This window comes from Glycine max, chromosome 11 (assembly GCF_000004515.6).
Source record: "Glycine max cultivar Williams 82 chromosome 11, Glycine_max_v4.0, whole genome shotgun sequence".
NCBI classification, from domain to species: Eukaryota; Viridiplantae; Streptophyta; class Magnoliopsida; order Fabales; family Fabaceae; genus Glycine; species Glycine max.
The window spans coordinates 18,445,540-18,469,266 of NC_038247.2; the positions used below are offsets into that span (position 1 = coordinate 18,445,540).

Consider the following 23,727-nt stretch of genomic DNA (forward strand, 5'->3'; position numbering starts at 1 on the left):
CAACATCGGTTTTTGGCAAAACCAATATCAATTTTGACCAAAACCGATGTTGAATGTGCCTTTATAACATACATTTTGACCAAAATCAATGTAGAGACACTTTCTACATTGATTTTAGACCAATCCATGTTATTTTTTGTAAAAAAAATAATAGTAACAATAATTACTATTATTATCACTGTTATTATATTGTTAAGCTTTTATTTAAATTTAAATTAACATATTATTATTATTAATATTAAATTTATAGTTAGTTATTTAATCCCTAAACATAATAAATAACCTCATATCATAAATGACACTCGGTGGAACTGCATGAAATGGAACAATTGGCAACCAGCCATACGTGACAACTTTTTCCATTTCTCTCCAAGTACTCTTCCCGCATTCGTAAATGAAACTCCATGATTAGTCTTCTTTAGATTCTGCCAAAAAAAAAAGGAAAAAAACATAAAATATTAAGCAGAACTCAACTTACAAAAACCCCTACTTGACTTTAGGTAGATTTTTTATTTTTTACAATCAATAGTTGTTGAAAATTGTGCTAAAGGTCATATTTGGCTACATTGAGTTTGGAGAATGTGTCAAGTGTCCAGACACATTGGAATAGTACCTATTTAAGCTCACCTGCATTAATGTGTCCAGTGTCCAGACACATTGAGTTTGGAGAATGTGTCCAGTGTCCAGACATATTTGGCTACAGATTTTGCTGGATGATCTCATTATTATCTATTACCTAGCTTTGTGAAGACATTTTTCTTTACCGTACCCAAAATGAGAAACTTTGTTTTTCTCCCCCAAAATATCTAGTACAGCTAATTAAGTATACAAATCCACTTAAATTGCCATTGTAATTGTAGCCCCAAACTCTGAGGCTAGGCAGCTATGCAGAATTGAGGTGACAACTGATAAATACTCCCACCCACAACTTAGACACCCAAATCCAAAACCATATAGCCAATATGACAAAATAGAACACACCTCTCTTTCCAATATATTAAAGAACATGAAACCAGACATTGCCCTCTTGGGTGCATTTGGGTCCTTTTTCTTCTTCTGTTTTTTCTTCTGTCCATCTTCATCATCTTTGATTTCTTTTTAGAAGTAGATGTCTTAGAAGGCAATTCCTTCTTTGATTCCTTTTTGGCAGACTTCTAAAAATTGGTCACCATTAAGGTGTCAGAATCACCATAGATTTAAAGAGTAGAGAACTATCACAAAGATAACAAAGGCAAACAAAAATCACTTGCCTCTTTCTCATCATCACTGCCATCAGAATCGCCTGCCCCATAATCATCAGTAGGAGAACCTTCATCATCCTTGTCAGCAACAGAATCGAAATCTTGCAGACATTTACCATTGTTTAACAGCCGGAATATATATATATATATATATATATACACACACTTAAAATAGGAGAAAGGTCAACTGTATGCCTATGGAAATCTTACAGACATTATATACACACAAAAACACAGAAGCACAGAACAAATGCACACAAACACAATAGAAAGCAAAACAGAAACACAAGAAACTAAAATGGATACACTTTAAATAGGATAAAGGTCAACTGCATGCCTATGGATGTAAGTTCAATAATTGCAAAAACTGAAAAGGAAGCTCCGAGTTCCCTTATTTTTTTCATGCCCAAACCCAACTTTTTTTAGATTGTTGATCAACATGAATAAATGTTGTCTGCTTGATTTATAAAACTAGAACACAAATTTACAAAATGCTATTATGAACTAAAAGATAAGGATGAAAAATATATCAAATATTTGTTTGATCACCTCCTTGTCACTTTCATCTCCGCAAGCTTCATTTTTATGTGCTTAAGATGTGTATCAACAGCATCATCATCGTCATTCTCAAGAACCTTCTTTATACCAACAGTAGGTTGGGCATCTCCTAAGTTTGTAATTTTCAAGCCCTTTGAACTGCATGAGCAAACCAAAAAAAATTGTTTATATAACTATAAAAATTAGTTGTATGTAAAATTTGGCAATGGACCAACATTTACCTGATAAATTCATACAAATTGTGGTACTCATTTCTCTGAATATTACGAAAGAGATGTTCTTGTTCAGATTTTAGTCTGAAGAGAAGGTCAAAATAATGCATATTGGAACCACCACCAGCATGCCACTCAAATTCCACATAGTCAATCTGATAAGAAAGGAAAAAAAACAATTAAAATCTCCACGGTGTAAATATCATATACTATATCAACCAGTAATTGAGATATAGTTATCTGAAAGAACAATCAGATTTGTGAAGAATAAGAGTGGGAGGTTTAGGAAGAAAGAAGAAGTTCTTCTCAAGGGGATACAAAATTCCATCTTCAGCCTCCAAAGATGATTTCACTGCATAACCATCTTGACGACTTCTCAATTTTCTAGGCTTAGTCACTTTGGCACCAAACAAGCCACATAATATTGTGGTGAACATTCATGAATAAGCCCCTGTTTATTGAAGTGAAAATGAAATACATCAGATAATGCATCATGTGATATGCATGACCAACAGTTAACAAATTCATGCATCACTCAATCATCTAAAATGTGCAAGATGCTATTTTTTATTTCCCAAACAGCCTTTGAATTGAAGAGCAATATCTCAGGGGTTATATAATGGCATGAATCAATTATTAACCGTTTAAGCAAAATGGAAGAGTTATAAGATTAGTTTGATGGTAAAAGAAAAAAGGAGGGAGGGAAAGGTGGCGGGTTCGATTCCCCACTAACAAAAAATTAACAATTAATGACTAACATTTACATATCAAGCACAAGCCAAAGCTTCCCACCAACAATAACTTCATTGCCATCTTGGTCAGAGTCAGCACTAGCATCAGCAATTGCAACTATGTCCCAGTGCATTGTTGTTAGGTACTTCCTGACAAAATCAATCACATGTTGTTTATCTCTTACAATGATGAAACATGTAGGCCTAAGCAAACGGTGCATCTCAATCAATAGATCCTCTTGATTGCACCCTCTTGTTTTAATGTCAGAAAACACAGTCAATGCATGGAGTAAATCATAAGTTCGGGGGTATGTTGAATATGCTTCATACTTATTAAAAGATATATTCCTTCAGTAAATATCACTTTTGTCAATCACATCCATGCCCAAATTTTGATTATGAATAATACAAGGAAGAGCTACTAATAAATGGATTTGGTTCTTCTACAGTGAGGAAGTGTACTTTAGAGAATAAAATGTAGCTGCAACTTATAACTACTAGAAAATAAGGTTTCAACATCGGTTATTTAAGATTTTCAACATCGGTTATTAATTGATGTTGAAAGTACCGATGTGGAAAGTAGTATCGTTAACATCGGTTTTTCAAAACAGATGTTAACTAATAAATACAACATCGGTTATTTAAATAAGCGATGTTATATGATAAGAATTATGAAAAAAAAAAGGTTATAAATCTATATATTAACATCGGTTTTTATAAAAACTGATGTTGTAAGTGACATTTAACATCGGTTTTTTAAATAACCGATGTTAAATGTGACATGTGACATCGGTTTTTAAAAAACTGATGTTGTAAGTAACATTTTATATTGGTTTTTTAAAAAGTTGATGTTGTAAGTGATATTTAACATCGGTTATTTAAATAAGCGATGTTATATGATACAAATTATTAAAAAAAAGTTATAAATTTATAAATCAACATCGGTTTTTTTAAAAACCGATGTTGTAAGTGACATTTAACATCAGTTTTTTAAAAAACCGATGTTAAATGTGACATTGAACATTGGTTTTTAAAAAAAACTGATGTGAAATGTTACTTACAACATCAATTTTTTTAAAAACCGATGTTAAATGTCACTTACAACATCAGTTTTTTAAAAAACCGATGTTAAAAAATGTTGAGGTAAGTGACATTTAACATCAGTTTTTAAAAAAACCGATGTTGTAAGTAGCATTTCACATCAGTTTTTTTAAAAACCGATGTCGTTTTAGAATATTTTTTTTAACATGATGTCTGTTTTATCAATAAATCCCAAAAATAACCTGCAAATTTTAAAATCAGACCACACAACATATAATTTTCATTCCGTTTTGAAACAGTTTTTACCAGAAAATTCAATGAGAAATTTACTAATTACTATGAATTTAAAACATATTTAATGTTGAGACATGAATTGTAAATTAAGTAAGTAAATATAAACTACAATTACAAAATTGTCTAAACATCCTAAGTTTCATTTTTCACTTTCAAATTGTACTTTGCCCACTGGTTGTGAAGCGCCTTCAATCTTTCTGGTTCCAATGGTCTAGGATCAATGAAATACTGCATGATATAATAAAACATAAGTTAATAATATATTAGCAATCATAACAATATGAAATTTGGTGAATTAAAAATTACCATTTTCCAATTATTCTGGAAATTTCCTAAGATTATAGTTGACATCCAGTGCATGACGTAATACTCACACTCAGTGCTTCCTTTTTGTCTATTACACTAAATACATTATGAAATTTAGATATGCAACGTTCAGTACAAATTAGTCTACACAGTACTAAAATATAAGTAAAAACATATTGTTTAAATAACTTACTTTAACAACAATCCACCTAGCAGGAGGCTTGGATTTACTTTGTTGAGTATCGTCAAGTCCTTTCAAAGCACTATTGAATACAAACATAGATTCTTATTGTACATTTAAAATTTTGATTTACCTGACTAATGCTATTGCAAATGTATTGAAAAACAACAATGACCTATTAATTATGCCTTTGAGGTAGTTGTCTGGCTTATTATGCAACGAACAAAACCAAATGACAACATTTTCCTTAGGCAAAATGACGACCATTTGCCAATGTGCACTGCAGTGGAGACCAATATAGGTTATTATACTAGTATACATTATTTAAATTCATTTGTTGAGTTTAAGTTACCCATTCAGGTAGGCTCCTAGGTACACATCCCGTTTTGAATTTTGCATCCAGTTCTTAATGTAATTTTCTGATTCAAATTGTGATTGGCCAGATCTCTGGATAGACTGTGGCTCGAGGAATCCATACACATCAATATTTTCGGCTCGCATACTTGTCTCATTCATATGCCTATTGTTGTTAACACAAAGTAAATTATGCATGAAGGTAAAACAATAAATTAGGTAATTAACAATAATCTAAATTGACTTACAGAATCCACAACTGTATAACAGATATGCTGAGACATTGACCATCGTGTGCAATTTCAGACCGATCTTCAAGCTTTATGTACAAGGGGAAGTTTTCATTAAACAGGTCAAACAAGGTAGCATCCCACATAACCTGCAATGGCTTCAAAAAAAGCTGTGGGATGGTCAATGTCATTAGATATAGGGGATCATCGACCTCATCATCCGGCCTATCTGCAGGTTTCGTGGGTCCCACAACTCCTTGTTTATCCAACATAATGAATTGACATAATTTAATCACAGTAAACATTTTAATTGGAAAAATAAGCATTTAATGACACTAAAATACCTGTTCTGATAAACGCTTGACAAGATGTGTCGGCCAAGTAAGGAATGTTGTGAATGGTTGTGGATCCCTCATAAACTCTTCCTAGGGCAACCAGGCGAGAAGGATATTCTTCAATATACAACCCGCATTTGTATGAGTCACCGGTGTCTGGATCGTTCCCTGAGGGATCAACACAACTCTCCTTTGTGTTGACACGAGTAGCTGAAGGACCAACATTAGGTTCAGGAGGCAGCGCCGTCAAGTGACTTTTTCTGTGATTGAATCCTCCAGTTGGTCCTTGATTTGTTGCGTCAACTGTTGCAGGTATTCGGGAGCAATGGAGGAGGTCCTTGAAGCTGATCCAAAGTATTGGTTGATGGTTATACCGGCTCCTACAGCACGCACACGACCAGGGTGTTCTGGTCGCCCAATGGCAGCAGTCAGTATATCATGACGTCCATAGGTAACAAAGGAACCCTGTGAGGCCTGCTCCTCAAGCGCATCCTGTGAAGAACAAATTTATTTTATACTTGATCACACAATAAAAAAAATAATTACAATTATGAATTGAAAGTGACTTACAATCTTGTCACAAATTTCCTTTGCTGCTTCAGATGTCATGTCACCAGTTTTCTTGGTCCGGGCTAGCTTCCACTTCACGTGTCGTTTGATGGGAGATGAAGGATCAATGACGGTGTCAGTGCTTCCGGATTGAGTAGCTTCCTCTAGTTTTTTCTTTCTCTTCTCATCCATCAACTTTTTTCTAAATATTCATAACCACCACGAGACATCACGTGAGGGGCGGTGTTTTGTTTTTGGACGGCTTGTGCTTTTTTTCGCACATTCTGTAAAAATGAAACATTAATGAAACTCATGATTACAATGTATTATAATAAGTTCATTTAAAGTTAAAAAAATGAAAATCACAAATTAGTTACCTCCCATGAAGGGTCTCTACGGCTCTGACTAAATTGGGCCCATTTCTCCTTGCTAATGTCGTACATTTTGCATACAGTATCATCAACACTATCCTTGTCAACTGCAAGTGCCCATTTCGACGTCAAATCAGACTTAAAATGTCTCCACCGCTCCCCCACAGTCTGAAGTATTTTCTTTTTTGTCCTTAAATCAGATGCTTTAGGGATATCAAATTCAGCCTAACAAAGAGTAAATTAGGTTTTATTAATACTAAATTCAAATATTTGGCTAACAAACAATATGGAACATGAAATAATACATGATACCTGAATATCCTCCCAGATCAAATCCTTCTGAGTAATAGGGACATGCTTCCAATTTTCGTATGTGACATCCACCTTATCACGAGCAACGATCCCTAAATATGTTCTAAATTTCTTGTTGTGGGGACCGTCTGCTTTGCCAGTAACAGGATCCACATGGACAAGGGGTCTCTCTGCCCCAACTGGTCTAGTCGCCAATGATCTTAGGCGTGAGGCCTTTCTAGTCCGCTTCAATGGTGGTGAAGATGAATACGATGCTACACCAGTAGAAGGAGGAGGAGGCGGAGGAGAGTTTGGCTGTGTAGCCATTTGGTTGTAAACAAAAAAAACATTAATTCAATATGTTATAAAAAATAAATGCGTATGAATGTAATTAAATGAATTGAAATTAAGTACAAAATAAAAAAAAATTACATTAGACGATGTTAATTAATTCTCCTTCATCGTGAATCGTGATCATTACAATTAGCATGAACGTCGCCAGTTTCTTCTCCGACGACATTAGGTGACAGTTGTGTGGACAAAGGACTAACATAAGTATCAATGTATGAATAATCATCTTCAACATTGACACCTATTGTTTTCCCATGTAAAACCACTGACCACCTTTGATCACAAGGGTCTTCGACATAAAATACTTGTTTTGCTTGTTCTGCCATAATGAAAGGATCATTCTGGTAAGCGAGTTTGTTAAGATCCACCAACGTAAATCCCACATCATCTGTCCGCACACCGATATTACTGTCAACCCACTTACATTTGAAAACATAGACAATGTAGAGCTTTATGCATAGATGGTTTTAATGCCTCAGTTCAAAGTTTTATATCATTACCAATCAAGGATTTCTTTCAAAAAGCAGAGTATCTTCATTTGAAGAACCCATAACTTCATGTGATTCATGTCATATGGGAGTTAAAATTAATGGGCAATTTGTAGCAGACTATGATGCATGCATGTAGCCCATGGATTATGGATAGCAATGAGCAGCTAGTATTTTCCGAAACAGGGGAAAGAAAAATATGCATTTATTAGAAAATAATTTGGGAACCATTCAATTGACGGACAAATCGACGGACAGTAAGCACCATTGAATAGAAATAGAATTTAATGACTCGGTAGTCATTCCCACTAGTCTGTGTCACCTAAAACTTGGGAACCTATCTGAAATGATTTTTTACCTGAACTAACATAAGGGCCATGTCATGTTTGCGCAAATAGTGGACAGGAATGTCGAGAGTGAGATTCACTCGTATGTAATAATTGGCAATCCCGTAAGTTTGAAAAGATTGTGAAACAAAGACACAAAGACCACAAGGAAATTATGCGTGATTAATACAAAATGGAATCTTAAAGGAAAGGAAAAGGATAAAGAAGGAAAAAAGAAGTGAAAGTAAAACTCTCAACATTGACGGCTTTGATGCTAATTGCTAAGAACCAATGATATTTCAGATGCTCTAGGTTTTATATACAACAATACATGAGATATAAGATGAATCGATTGGTCAACAAAGAAAGAAAAGAAAATTGATTTTAACCAAATTAACATTCTAATAATTAACATATATCAATAAATAAATGATATACAGCCATACGTAACTCAGGCCTCTATTTTGGAATTTTTTTTATTATAAAATATGTCATGCAGTAAAAACAGTATACTATTTATACATACGAAAACAGATAAAATCAAACTTAACAGAAGAAAGAAGGCATAACCATTGAAGAGGATGGAGAAGTTAAAAAAAAATTCCAATAGAATTATAACATGTTTGATTCGTACAAATTCTTGTGATAAATCTGCACATGTGGCATCAACGGGGATTAAATCTAGGGAAATAGATTAGTTTTTCAACAGCATTTTCCCTATATGACTAAAACACAAAAGGCATGGACCCCCGTAAAGGGACATGAAGCCATTCACCCACTAGACAAACCCATGAATAAGATCAACAAAAAAGAATAACACATTATCAACATTTCAGCATTGATTAAGATAAAAAAACACAGCATTTCAGCAATTCATCAAGTGACCAACAAAAAAGAATAACACATTTTCTTTTGAAAAGCAAGAAAATGGAAAAGCAATAAAATGAACTATGATAGGTTTAGGTTTAGGGCTTACCTTGAGAAAACGCAGAAATTGGTGCCAACAATTGCAAGAATGATCAACACTTCACTCGTCGAAAGGGGGTTTAGGGTTTATATGACGTTAAAGACAAATGCTCGTCCAGTACGCTTCTCATTTGGTAAAAATGCATATAATATTATTTATTCATTTGCTAAAATGTAAAATGGAAATGCTACCTTACATACCTCTGACGCTTCACAATATAAATCTAATGCACTTTTAGTTTTGATAGGAAATATAATATTATTTTAACCAACCAACTTAAAAAAGTGGGCCCTAGACAAAATGTATCACGTTTTGCAAATAAAGATACATGAAGCTTAAAAAATGCATTTGGCATAATTTAATTTTTATAAAGATACACTCTTCTTATTTTTATAAATCCATAATTTAATTTTTATTTTTTAATTAAGATATTTTATTTTTTAAAAATTTGTAATTTTAATCATTGATCATTTCATTTAATTAAGATAGTTCGTCTTTTACTTCGAAAAAATAAAAATAAAAATTAAAATTTTTTATTAAAATAAAAAATGAAATATCTCAATTAAAGAATAAAAGAGTTAAAATTATGAATTTTTAAAAATAAAAGATAAAATATTTTAATTAAATAATAAAAAAAACTAAAATCATGAATTTTAAAAAATAGATGAACGAAAAATATGTTTTAATCAAATAAATAATGTATGCATACATTCTATGACTTTTTTTACTGTAAGTTATAGTATCGTAAATTTCTGTAATAATTATATTAAAAATTATATCAAAATATTTTTCAATTAATTGATATTATAAAAAAATTGTAACAATTTTTGTTTGCTACTAAGTATATAAATCAATTGATAAGATTGTTTTAATTTAACTAGTGATTTTAAATTTAAGTTTTATTACAATATTAAATATTATTAAGGATGACTTTTTTATAATAAAAACTCGATGATAATCATACTAAATTTGAGTGTGTCGTGGTTACGACCTAATATGCTATGCCTGTTCTCAAACTTAGTTCGTGAATTAAAATTTAAAGTTTTATTAAGTAAACCCAAAAAAATATATTTAATTGAGTATTAAAATAACTTTTGACAAAAAAAAATTCATCACTATTTAAATATAATTCTTTTTCTTTGTTTCTTCTTTCCTAAATAATTTTTTTATTAAACTTATTAACAAAAAATTCACATAATTAAAAAATGAGGTTAAAATAATAAAAAAATGACAAATATAATAAAAATAAATTACATGTGAATTATAATTAACTCTATATTTAAAGACTTAAAACATAATTTTCGTGTCTCATGAAAATATTTTTATTTTTGTTTTGAAAAATTTGTTTAAAAATAATAAAAATATCATTTTTTTTCAAATATAATAATTAAATAATAATTAAATAGGGCGATGTTAAAATCACACTAAATTCAATTTTAACATCTATTATTTGAAAACCGATGTAGTAAGTGTTTAACAACATCGGTTTTCAAATAACCGATGTTAATAGGGCGATGTTAAAACTCATTTTTTTAGTAGTGAATGGTTGATTAATTAACCAACAATTAAAATTTGTGATAAAGTTAAGGGTAAAATGTGTTTTAGTTCTCTCAAATTTGGTCAAACTTGATTTTAGTTGGTATATTTTGAAAATAATAGTTTTGGTTCTCATATTTTCAAAATGGAGTGGATTTTGTCACTGACCTTATTCTACATTGAGTTAGCTAGGAACAAAATTTCACTATTTTAGATAATACAATTACCAAAACTATCATTTTTTAAATACTTAAATATGTTTTTAATCCCTAATAAATATTCGATTTTATATTTGTTCTCAAATAAATTTTTGTTTTGTGATGAGTCTCTAATAAAATTATAATTTTATTTTTTATCCTTGACACTTATTTTTAGTCCCTAATAAATTAGCAAATTTTATATTTGCTCCATGATAAATATTTCTCATTTGTTATTTATACAGACTAAAACAAAATTTATTCATTTATTATGAAGCAAACACAAAATTTTCTAATTTACCAAAGGTTGAAATAAAATATCAAGGATAAAAATAAAATACTATTTTATTAGGGACTCAACGCAAAGCAAAAAATTATTAGGAAACAAATATAAAAATCGAGTATTTATTAGAGATCAAAAATACATTTAAATCTTTAAAAAATATAGGAGCTAAAATAAAATTTAACCAAATCTTAAGGAACTTAAAAGACATTTTACCCTAAAATTAAATACATATGTGACAAACTGTAAAATTAATTATAACTTCAACCACTGATTTTTCAATCAATAAATATCCGTGCACTTTAGCGAACCAAATCCCTAATAAAAAAAATAACAAATTGAAGCAAGGATGCACAACAAGTTCAAGCAATGAAGTAACAAATCTCAATGGCTTATTTAGTCAAATCACCAAGTTTCCTCACAAATCACAATCAGCTAAGTCATGGATCTTGAAATCAGATATCATCAAATGAGACTAAAAAGGTGAAGTGAGTCAAATGCATAGAAAGATATCAAAGATGCAATAAATTTATGCTTCAGGACAAGAAGTTTTAACACCAGTCATGGATAGACCCTCTCAGGCCTCTGTCATATAAAAGCTTAAGGGAGTTACTTCGTGCACCCAACATTTTTGTTGAAACACCCAGCATCGAGGGCGAAAAGTCGAAAATGCCCTTAACCCTACTTATATAAATTCCAAAATTTAGACGTCCGTACATTTGCTTCATACGTTCCTACGGCGCGCTTCTTTTCCTCTTCTTCTACTTCTTCAACTTCTTCTTGTTCCTCGTCTTCTTGTTGTTCTTCATCTTCTTCGCTACGTCCGTTCGTGTGTGGTGGTTGTGGTTCGTCTTCTTCGTGATCTTCTGCTTTGTCTTCCGTTCGTGGTGGTTGTTGTTCGTTGGTGGTGGTGGTTGTTCCGTCTTTCAGGTAAGTTGTGCGTTCCCTTTGAAGCTATTAATTGTTTTTGTTGGTTTGTTGGTATTGCGATGTTGTTGCATGATTGAATTGTTGTTTGTAACTATTTTTGGATGGTTGTTGCTGTTGGTTTTGAATTTTCTGTGAAGCTTTTCCGAAAATTTGTGTTTTTGTTGCAGAGGAAAACCCATAAGGATCACTGATCCGTATGGGTCATACAGATTACTGATCTGTATGAATACGGATCAATGATCCGTATGGATTTTTTTTAAGTTAATTAGATTTTTTTTAAGTATAACTTTTTTTAAGTACCTTACGGAAATTTTTTTAAAATAATTATTTTCTAAAATTTTGTGTGCCATACGGATCACTTATCCGTATTGTTTTTTATACAATTTTTTTTTTAAATTTTTTTTTGAAGTTTTGTGCCATACGGATCAATGATCTATATGGTTCATACGAATTGTGAATCCATATGAATCATACGAATCACTAATCCGTATGGATTTTTTCTTAAATTTTTTTATAAATGTTTGTTTTCTGAAGTTTTGTGCCATACAGATCACTAATCTGTATGGATTTTTTTAAAAAAAATGTTTAAAATGCTTAAATTGATTATTCAAGCTTTTTGTGCCATACGGATTAGTGATCCGTGTGATTCATACGGATTCATAATCCTTATGAACCATACGGATCAGTGATCCGTATGATTTTTTTTTTAATTTTTGTTTTGGACCATACGGGTCACTGATACATATTTTTTTAAAAAATATTTTGTATCCGTATGGTTTTTTTTAAAAAAATTAATGAACCATACGGATCAGTGATCCATATGGGTTTTTTTTAAAAAAAAAATGATTTCTAAAATGTAATAATTTTTTATATGATTGATAGTGTAATTATTTTTTATTGTATCATAATAAATTCTGAAATTTAATCGTTATTGAAAATTGATTATGTATTTAGTCATTCGGTTTTGAAATTTAATCGTTATTGAAAATTTATTATGTATTTAGTCATTTAGTTCTGAAATTTAATCGTTACTGAAAATTTATTATGTATTCACTCATTTGGTTCTGAAATTTAATCGTTATTGAAAATTTATTATGTATTCACTCATTTTGTTAGTGTTGTTGATTATTTTTCTGCAGTCTAAGTTATCTATATTATTTGCATAGTTTTTTATTTAATTATGTTTGGTAATATAACATTAAATTTGATTAGATTAGTAAGATTAGATTAGATATCCCATATGAAGAGTCTGATTAGATTACTAAAATTAAATTAGACTTCTCATATTAAGAGTGAGATTAGATTGGATTGCTCAAATTAAGAGTAAGCTTAATCTAGTAAGATTGGATTATTTTTTTTGAAATTAAGACTAATATTAGATTATCAAACAAAAAAATAGGTTAATTATTATGTTTATGGGCCATTGAATATAAAAAATAGGATAATTATTATGCAAATAATGGTTAGCACTAGAGGTCTTGGTCGGGCTTTAGGGCACGCAATAGGAAAAGTGTTAGGGAGGAGAGACGAGAGTGACGATGATGTCCCCCAGTGGCGAAGACCTATTGCATCAGCCTGTAGACAGAGACAACAACAAGTTGTTCTCGTGGACCCTCCTATGGCCGAGGAGGAATTGGTCGATGACCAGCTAGAAGCACATGTTGAAGAAGGTGTTGCTGATGTTGTGGGTTTTCTAGGTGGATCCCATGACACATCAGTTCTCAGTGATTTTGAAATCACATTGCTTTGAGAGTGTGGAATGGAGAGGTATGTAATTTTTAAAAAACATAAAGAACGTAGTTGACTAGTTAATTATTTGTTTACATCATTCGTAATATTGTTTACAGGAATGTCCAGAGTTGAAGTTATCTTCCCATGGAAGGAAGATGACTAAGTTTGGGAGGCCTGCCCCAGAGATTGAAGGCCATGTGGTGGCCAGTGGACTGAGTCCTTTGATCGCTTATTCCCTAGATACATGCGATCATGGACTAATGTCTGCTTTTGTGGAATACTGGCATAAGGTAACAAGCAGTTTCCATTTGTCCGTTAGAAAGGTGACTATCACCTTGGATGACATTGCGTCTTTGTTACATTTGCCTACTGTAGAGGTGTTCCACAGCTTCGAGCAACTTCATGTCGACAATGTTGTCGAGATGTTGGTGGAGTTACTCGAGGTTAGTGCTATAGATGCTAGAGCTGAGACCATTCAGTGTCATGGATCTTATGTGCAACTATCGTGGTTGTGTGACTTGTATGAGCTGAAGATTGAGGCATGTGAGTGGATTGTATCAGGGCGAGCGTATTTGTTGCATCTATTTGGATGCACACTCTTTGCTAACAAGAGTGTCACACACATGCATGTGGTATTCTTGGATGCATTGTGTGACCTGAAACAGAGTGTGGGTTACGCTTGGGGCGCTGCTGCACTTGTGTACATGTATGATAATTTAAATGATGTGTTGAAGAGCACGACGAGGTAGCTTGCATGATATATCACTCTGTTACATGTTAGTTAAGATGTGACAAAAAGTTTTTAAGTTGAAGTTCATTAATATACGTTGTCGTGTATTTTAATAAATATGTTTGAAAAATATATGTAGTGTTGGATTTACGAGCATTTTTCGTCCATTGCTTCTACTGTTCCTGTCGAGGATTACGACAAGATGAGACTGCATGCATGTCGTTGGACCTCTGGCAAGGCACTGCCTGTGGCCACGTATCGGAGGCGTCTAGATAGACTGACCCTTGACGCGGTGTGTTGGATTCCATACGGTGACCACCGTTCATTTAGAGAATTTGAGGTCATCTCATTGTTTTTCGACCATCTCAGATGGGCCCCCTTGACAGTCATTCACCGACCGAAGAGGGTTGTACGAAAATTCGGCTACATCCAGACTATTCTACCACACCCTGTTGTGTCTTTGTTGTCCATTGCAGAAATTGATGATAGATGGATGCAGTTTGGTGAGTATATTGCACTTGTTGGGCAATTATGTGCAGTGTCGGGCCATTGTTCTCCAGATTACCTAGATTGGTTTTACATGATCTCGCACCCATTCATGAGTCCGGCACAACCAGGGGATCCTCCTAGAGCACCGCCGGTTCAGCAACATATAAAATTTGTTGACCCACATATGTATTAGCAACTAATGGCTGCAGCAGCACCTAATGCCTGCAGCGGCACCTAATGAGGCAGACACTGAGCAGCATGATCTTCGACATGCAGTGGTAATATTTTTTTTTTGTTTTTTGCTTTGTTTATTATTTGATTGCTAACAATTGTTATGTCTGTTTTATTTCAATTGCTAGGATGACTTTGTAGCAATTGCTGATAGGTTGGAAAAGCTACTGAACCTGAGGATTTTGACCGAAGGAACAGAAGCCTATACTGTTGTTGAAGATTGTGTGGCCATCGCAAGACGCTTCACTGGTCAGCCAACTGTAGCCCACAAATCGAGGCGAAGGCGACGTATGGACGGACATTGAAGTTTTACTTTGCCTTTGTAGATTTTCGGTTTATAATTTTTGGGAATTTATTTATTTTGGATCTTTTATTTATTTTGTATAGTTAATTATGAACAATGACACTTGTTTATTTAAATTTAATTATTATGTGATATAAACTGTTGCGATTCGTTTATCCTTAATTATTACTTAATTGTTGCGTTAATAAATAAATTAAATGAAACAATTAATAAATATGATGCATCGTTGTTAGAATTGACAACACATTGTGAAATGCATGTGTAGTCAGATAAAGCGTGACACGACATTGTCAGACTTGACAACACATTCTGATGCAACATAAAGTTTGACACCACATTGGTGTAGATGACAACACTCCACAGAAATCATGTGCACGCGTCTATATTTTTGTAAAAAAATTGAAGCAATGTGACTGAAAACTATCTATATATATGATACAAGGCAACACTTTAATAAATCACACATTTTCTTGCAACCCAATTTGTAGAACAAAGTATGACATTTTTGGGAGAAACAAGCAGTCAAACGATTGTGAACTCCACATTAGGTTTTATTTTTCCAAATGGATTGATCATTCACAACGATAGGGGTGATTATTTTCAAACTTCCTCTCTAGTACCCATTCGAGTACCCAACGCTTGTGATTTTGAAACGCTAAAAACCAGAATATACAATATCCTTCAGCTAAGCGAGAAACAATATGTGGATGAAATTTACTACCGGTAGTTTTTCACAGATACAGGTAATCAATTTCGCTTTCAATGTATGCAACTAAAAAATGATGATGATGTTAACACAATGTTAAGGTGTAATCATCAATTTTCGTGTCTTGGTCTGATAGAGTTATTATGCACCATTGGTAGAACACAGATCGTATATAAAACTTACTTAAAGCCACACTACTAAAAAAAAGGGTTTTTTTACGACGATTAATAAGTGTATTTAACGACGGTTTTCATTTGTCGTTGTTTAAAACGTCATTAAAACAAAATTGATTTTTACGACGGTTATTATAATAACCGTCTTTGAATGTACGAATCTTTCAAAGACGATTATTAGCTAATAACCGTCTTTGTATGCTGTGTCAGCATTTACATTTAAAGACAGTTATTTCGTAATAACCGTCTTTGAATGTGAAAACCAGAAAACTTTCAAAGACGGTTATTATGAAATAATCGTCTTTAATTGTCAAAAAGAAGAAACTTTTAAAGACGGTTATTTCATAATAATCGTCTTTAAATGTCAAAAGTATAGACTTTCAAAGACGGTTATTTCATAGTAACCGTCTTTGAATGCCAAAGTGAAAACCTTTCAAAGACCGTTATTTCGTAATAACCATCTTAGAAAGGACATCAAAAGTGACAAATTATCAAACATTAAAATTGATATCTAGGTACTAAAATTGATATCCAACTTAGTACGTACTAAAATTATCAGACATTAAAATACAATTATGGATTTGATGACAAGTCATAATTTAAAAATTCCATGCATAAAATAATACAAGAAAAAACATACATATTTAAGATGTTACTTCGGTAAATGCTACCAGCCTACAAGTTTTTTTTTGTTTCCCCTACGAATTTCTCATGCCAATTGGTATTTCAGTCACTATGACAAGAAGGTTCCTTAATATTAATAATCAATAAAGAGTATACACTATTAATTTTAATAAAAGAACAACATAACATTGATTGGTAAAAAAGTATAGAAAGAACATACATATCAATACCAATTAAAACAAGAGTTTAATAGATATAAACAGTTAGTGTAAAAAAAATTACACTGTTAATAGATATGAACAGTCTTCAGCAACTCTGTGAGGGACAGAGAACCCCCCGTGAGTGCTGTTATATGAGGCTGTAAGAGTTTTGCAAAACATGTGAGGGGTTGACTTTGTAGGTGTTGTTTCATTTTCCTCTTCATCTGTTCCCAATTCAATTCCTCAAGCTCTTTTCCCTCTAAATACTACAAACAATGCTCAAAGTAATAAGAAATTGTCATTCTTCTAAAAGATGCACCAAAATTAACCAAAGATGCACCAAAATTAAAGTACAAGAATAATCTTGAAAGTTTTGGGATAGTTGAATATAGGGGTACTATCCCACTAACCCGGTCAAAAATGAACATATATGGAATGAATTATTTAATTGAGTCAAATTCATTATCATATATGTAGAAAAATATGTTCTAACAAATCATTTGGCTGATACAAATTTTTTTCTCTCCAAGAAAAATATAGAAATTATTTAAAGAACCAGTGTGTATTACCCACTTTTAATTTTGATGCCAATCAAATTTAATTGAGACTTATGAGTTAAATTGTTATCATATATGTAGCTTATCTCACTTGGTTGGAGTTATGTACCATATTCGATAGTCAAAATCAAACATATAACAGGTTTTAACTTAGATTTCTCTATAAAAAATAAAAAAACTTAGATCAAAGAAAATGCATGCCCTATATAAATGCACACTCAGTCTACAATTTGGTTGTCTCAAAAGTGAAATCTCATTTCTTTCCTAATATTTTTTATTTACAGTTTTACACTTTTGAGAAAATATGTTCTGCAGCTTTCAAAAAAGAAAAAAAAAGTTTCCGCGTACGGTTGAGTTGTTGAGTTCAATTTTTTAATATTTATTAATTATTCAATAACTTTTTCTTATGTTTCTCAATGCTTTAAAAACAAATACTATTTGTTAGAAAAATAAAATAAAAGATATTATAAAAATGTTTGAAAAATTCAAAGTTCTCTACGTACATGAAACAATATGAAGTATCACTCATGAGACACATGAAACAACTAATTATATTATTCTCACACCTTAATCTTATACAACGTATAAAGTTTTTGACTGGATAGTTAATTTAAGCTTGATAATTAGTGAACTATGATCAGTTAACCATATTCATCCTTTAATTAATCCTATATTCTTGTTTGAATTAGCTCATCAAGTAAATATATGATAATTAATAATTAGCTTAGTCCCTAACCAAGAATAAAATAAATTAATTAATATTTCTGTTGTCAAATTGAAAGCTACATATATGTTCGTTAGCATGTTATTTAATTGAGTCAAATAAGAATTATTTAATTGAGTCAAATTCGTTAACATGTTTGATTTTGGCAGGTAATGATGCTCTCCAAAAATGATAAGCTACATATATGATATGGCTACATAAGTCTCAATTAAATTTAATTGACATATGTTAGTTCAACCAATCACTTCTTTTTCCAATGTCATTATTTAATGGCATAATAGGAGCAACTACCCAACTTACGTGTCAATGACATTATTAAAGCAGAACTAGAATAGTGTGGTTATTCAGTAACCAGAACTATAACCCAAGGTTAACTCCCATAAGTAAAGCAAACTTCAGTTGGCAATTTTTGACTCAAAGTTAACTCCCTATAAAATGTCACTATTTCATGATTTGTTTTATTTATATTGTAACTAAGAACTCTTATCTTAGATTGATTGAAATATTATTTTTCAACAATTATTTAAATATTATTACCTTACCTAACTAAAATGTTTTTTATTTCTCCCATTTATTGTATTTTAAAAACCATATTTTACCATATACTTTAATAAATTATATATCTATAATTGACAACAATAATTAATAATTAAAAATATTATACTTTACAATAAATAATTAAAAAATTAATTATAAATAACTCCTACTATAAATTTAAAAAATATTTATATATTTAAAATATTCATGAATAATATTTACTTGTGTATGACATGAATCAATTAGAGTTGTTAACTAGTGATATAAAATTATTATCATTACTTGTGAAAAATAATTAACTCATTTGAATCTATCTAATATATCTATCTATGTAAAGGAAGTTTAAATTTGTATGAATGGTTAGATTAAAATTTTTAAATTAATTTAAAGTTACTTTTAAAATGAAAACACTGTGTTCTTGCGTCTTGGGATTTGACAAATCACTCTTTCTATATTGTAACAAATTATTATACTCTAATTTAATATATATTTTTTCAAATATACTCTAATTTGATACATCATTGCTACTGGGTCAGTATAAGAATTAAGTTATTTAATAAGGATAAATTCCATAAATTATCAAAGTAAAGTTTTAATTTTAATTAAAAAATAGTATAAAAAATTATCTAATAACTATATCTAATTTTTGTTCATTAATTACTATAAAAAAACTCAAGTATAATATTTTTAAAATGTAATTTTATATATCTAGAAATGTATTTATCTGCACGTGACTAATTACATTGCTTGATTCATAGTATCACACGATGGAAATTACATTAAGATTCGATGAATTATTATGAATGATTGCAGAGACTTAAAACTTATTTGCAAATAAGTAGTATTCTTAGTGCTATTCTTCAATCAAATTTAACTTTAAAGATCTAGCTATTATAATTATTAAGGATGCTATAGTGACGCAGAATGCCACTAGAGTGAAGTGCAACACCATGGCAGTGCATATAGCGGCAAGGGGAAGTTACAAACTACTATGCAGCTATAGGTCGCTATTGGCAAGTCTGGATAGTACTTAAAAGAATCACAAGCAATCACATAAAAAAATTAAAAATATCATTAAAAATCATTGATTTTATGATTGACAGCTCATCTGGGGTGCTAAAAATGGAAACATAATCAACTACCAGGAGGAACAGAGAACCTTTCATCAACCATCATAATATTGATGTAAAAAGGGAGCATACCTCCCAAAGCCACACTGATTGGGTCATTATGCCCACCACCAAAAGTTTCCAAGCACTTGCAAATGCAATATCTCCATCATAGGCCTCCCTAAGTCCTTCACTGGAAAGTACAAAAGTGAAAGCAAATAAAGCACAAATACTCTAAAAAATAAAAAAGAGAGCATAAAAAAGGACTAACAAGAATTCTAATTAAAAAATTTAAAAAATATATCCTGATCAATAATAAAAGGAGAAATTCAATTAAAACTAGATAAAACATTGAAATAATTTTGTAATTAAGTATTTTTAACTAATGTTGGCTCTAATCAGATTTAATTTTTTTGTCTTTAAATAAATAATAAATCATCAGCTATATATGCAAATCAATTGATATACAAATACGAATACTCCACATCTTAATCAATAGTCCTAATTTCAAGTCATTTTATTTTATCTTTCCTGTTACAACTTGAAATGTAAAATAAATAAATAAAAAGACAAGTATTATTTTTTATTTTATTTTTTCTTGACTTTTGTTATTAGTAGAAATTCAAGACAAGTATAAAAAGATTAATTTTTAAAGTATTAGAATTAAATTAAAAGTTTAAATAAATAAATAAATAAAAACCTGACACGCAATTGTAGGTGCAATAATTATTTTGGTTGTAAAAATTCGAGCATTCTTATAGAAAGAACAAAGATACCTGATTTATAAATTTATTATTTTTATTTTTTATCTATAAATTTAAAAAATAAAAATCAAAATATTTATTATAATAATTTACATAGATTAATCAATTGAGTTAGATGTATCGGTCTTAAATTACTAATATGCAAGCTTTAACAGTGAATTGCTTTGCATTGGATAAAATCCCTTAAAAATTTAACTGATGAAGTACTGAACCTTGGGTCTATTTGACTAATTTTAATCCCTCCACCCCTGGCCCACTCACAAAATTATTTTCCCTTTGATTTTACCGGGTCAACTTTAAAGGAAACCGTGGGAATTTATATTTCAGTGAGCTTTGGTTACAAACAATTTAAAAATATGAAAATAGATGTGTTAGACTATCAGCTATGACAGACTCGTGTAATTTCTAGAGCATATATATATATATATATAATGCACAAAACATATCTACAGGCGGGTTTTCTTTCTTTATTTTCATACAATTTGCAGTAATTTGAAGTGAGTTTGCATTCAAACTCAGTAAGGCTTAAGGACTTTTCATTGCTCAGTAAAATTACATACATAAACATTAAAATGGAAATTACAAAATGGCAAGTGCATGGGAAGAACAATTACTAAATTGGCAATTAACCAACGCTAAATTAAATGTGCATTTGAAAGGGGAAATTAAAGGCCATAGCCACTGATCAGGCCAGCCTAAGATCCACTAGACTAACCGCTTTTATTAGGTGCTCAATTGGCTGCTTAGTAACAATTGACTCGATTCCAATTTAAAATCACCGCAAAAGCATCACAAAAAGAAAAGGACTAAATTTTGGAAAAGCTTAACAGGTAACACTTTCAATATATAAATCTTATTGGAAAGATGAGATCCCCATTTGGTCATCTGTCAGGTAGCCTAGATAAGAAACACTTAGCAATCAATCCAAATGAACTTCCATCAGGCACCACTCATAACAGAATTAAAAGAAGCATCTGTGCAACCAAAACATGTGAATATACAACAATGAGCCAAAGCCAAAAGGCAACAAGTTCCTACACATGAAGATGTAAAATGAAGACAATGGCAAAACTCATACTTTAGTCAATTGAAATACTACTTAACACAACCAATTTTCTCTAAAACCGGATAATAGAGTGGGTTCAAACTCTATGTAAGAGGAGCAACAATGCCATTCGTGGGCACTTGTCAGTTGTCAGTTATACTTTATTTGCACATCTTATGTTCACAAAAGTATGAAGAATCAAAACACAAATGAGTTCCTTATTCAGAACATGCAGCAATGAGTTCCTTATTCAGAATTAAACCAGCCAAGAAAATTAATCTCCCAAAGCACTTATGTCCTTTCGTCATTACAAATTATAAACAAAAAAACAGAACAAAGAAACGACCCAACAAATATCTTCATGATTTACATATTCTTAGCAATTCAGTCTATTTACAAAAACAAATGGCAGACAAGACTGCAATTTCAGTCAAGGATTAAATTAAACTGTAGATTGCTTGGTCTAGGAGACTCTAAGACCACATCAATGACCAACTCAAATAATAAGGCTCATAAACTAAAACTCATTAGTGGTTTTATATCTATCATATAGGAAGCAATAAGCATTTTCGAAGCTTTTAAAGCAATTAACAGATTATTTTACCACCAGCAAGCAATCTTATAATAACTAAAAATGAATTTGCACTTTCAAAATTTTGTGGACAGGCTATTCAAACCCACATTAGTGCACAAAAGAATGCAAGCACAGAAGAATGCAATCTTATAATAACTAAAAATGAATTTGCACTTTCACTAATGATCCAGGCACATAGTATCTATTAAACACAAAATCAACTTTTTAAAAAAATACATAGCAAAAGAAGAAGAAAAATCCCTTCAACAAAGAACTGAGAAATTGAAGTGTCCCAAACAAATTTGAGGGGGAAAATTTAATGCGTCTACAACATAATATCCATTTAACACAAAATCAATATTCTTTTCAAAATAAACCTAATCAGCAAAACAAAACAAAAATCATAGCAACCAAAACAGAGAAATAGAAGTATCCAAAACGAAATTGAGAGGGTAAGATATTAAAGCGTGTTAATTTACCTCTGAATAACTCCGAAAACACAGAATTCGTCTTCGAGATCTCTCTCGGTGACTCCTGAATCCAAGTTACCAACATACACACGAGACATCTTTTCAGAAGAACCTGAAAATTAAGCAAAATAATTAAATTTAAACGGTGAATTTCCAAAGGGGAAAAAAAATCGGGGAAAAATGTTTTTAGGGTTCGAAGAAAGATTTCAAAAGATTTGGGAAATTGAAAAGGAGGGGGGGACTTTAGGTTTTGGAGCGGAGAAGAAACAGTTACACAAAGAAAAACCTAAAAATTGAATGAAAAGGAAGAAACAGAAAGAAAAACCTAAAGAATTGAAGAGAGAGAGAGAGAGAGAGAGAGAAATCTAACCCTAAGTAAAAGTGTAAAGGGGGGAAATAGAGAGAGAGGTTACTGCTTCATGGTCTTCTCCACTCTGTGTCGCACGACCTCAACGAGCTTTTGCTCTGACAACACCACAATAGCAAAAGAAATTGACGGCCCCCTGCGTCCTTCCCTGGCAACACCACAGCGACACAATGAGGGTTCTTCTCTGGAGCGTTCCCTTCTCTACGGTGTGGTTGTTGTGTTTCTTGGTTTTCTTTCTCCGAAAAGAACTTCAATCTTCCTCGCCGTCCTTCTCTGCAGTTCTCCTCAGGAGCATTCCATTTCTCGAAGCTTTTTAGCTTTAGGTTCACTTGTGAAATGAAAGAGAAAGTAAATAAAGTAATTAAAAAAGACCTTTGGGATCAAAGACGGTTTTTATAAAACCGCCTTGATAACGTTAACATCAAAGGCAGTTTTATAAAAACCATCGTTAACGCGTAATATAATTGATTTTAATTACAAAAATGCCACCGTATTATGTACTATATCAGTTTTTTTATAACCGATGTAGATACTGCGACGTGAAAAGGCAGTTTTCTAGTAGTGCCACTATGATCCCTACTCATGATGCCCTGCTATATTACAATGGGAGGTGGAACATG

General features: G+C 31.5%; 1 protein-coding gene and 1 pseudogene across 1 annotated transcript; one reads left to right on the forward strand and one right to left on the reverse strand.

The window, feature by feature from the left end:
• Nucleotides 1-997: 997 nt before the first annotated feature.
• Nucleotides 998-2,121, reverse strand: LOC100794613 (FACT complex subunit SSRP1-like; annotated as a pseudogene).
• A 12,314-nt stretch (nt 2,122-14,435) lies between these two features.
• Nucleotides 14,436-14,915, forward strand: LOC102668557 (uncharacterized). The gene has a single exon (XM_006591564.1). The coding sequence runs from the start codon at nt 14,436-14,438 to the stop codon at nt 14,913-14,915; it is 480 nt and encodes a 159-aa protein (XP_006591627.1).
• The last annotated feature ends 8,812 nt before the right edge of the window (nt 14,916-23,727 follow it).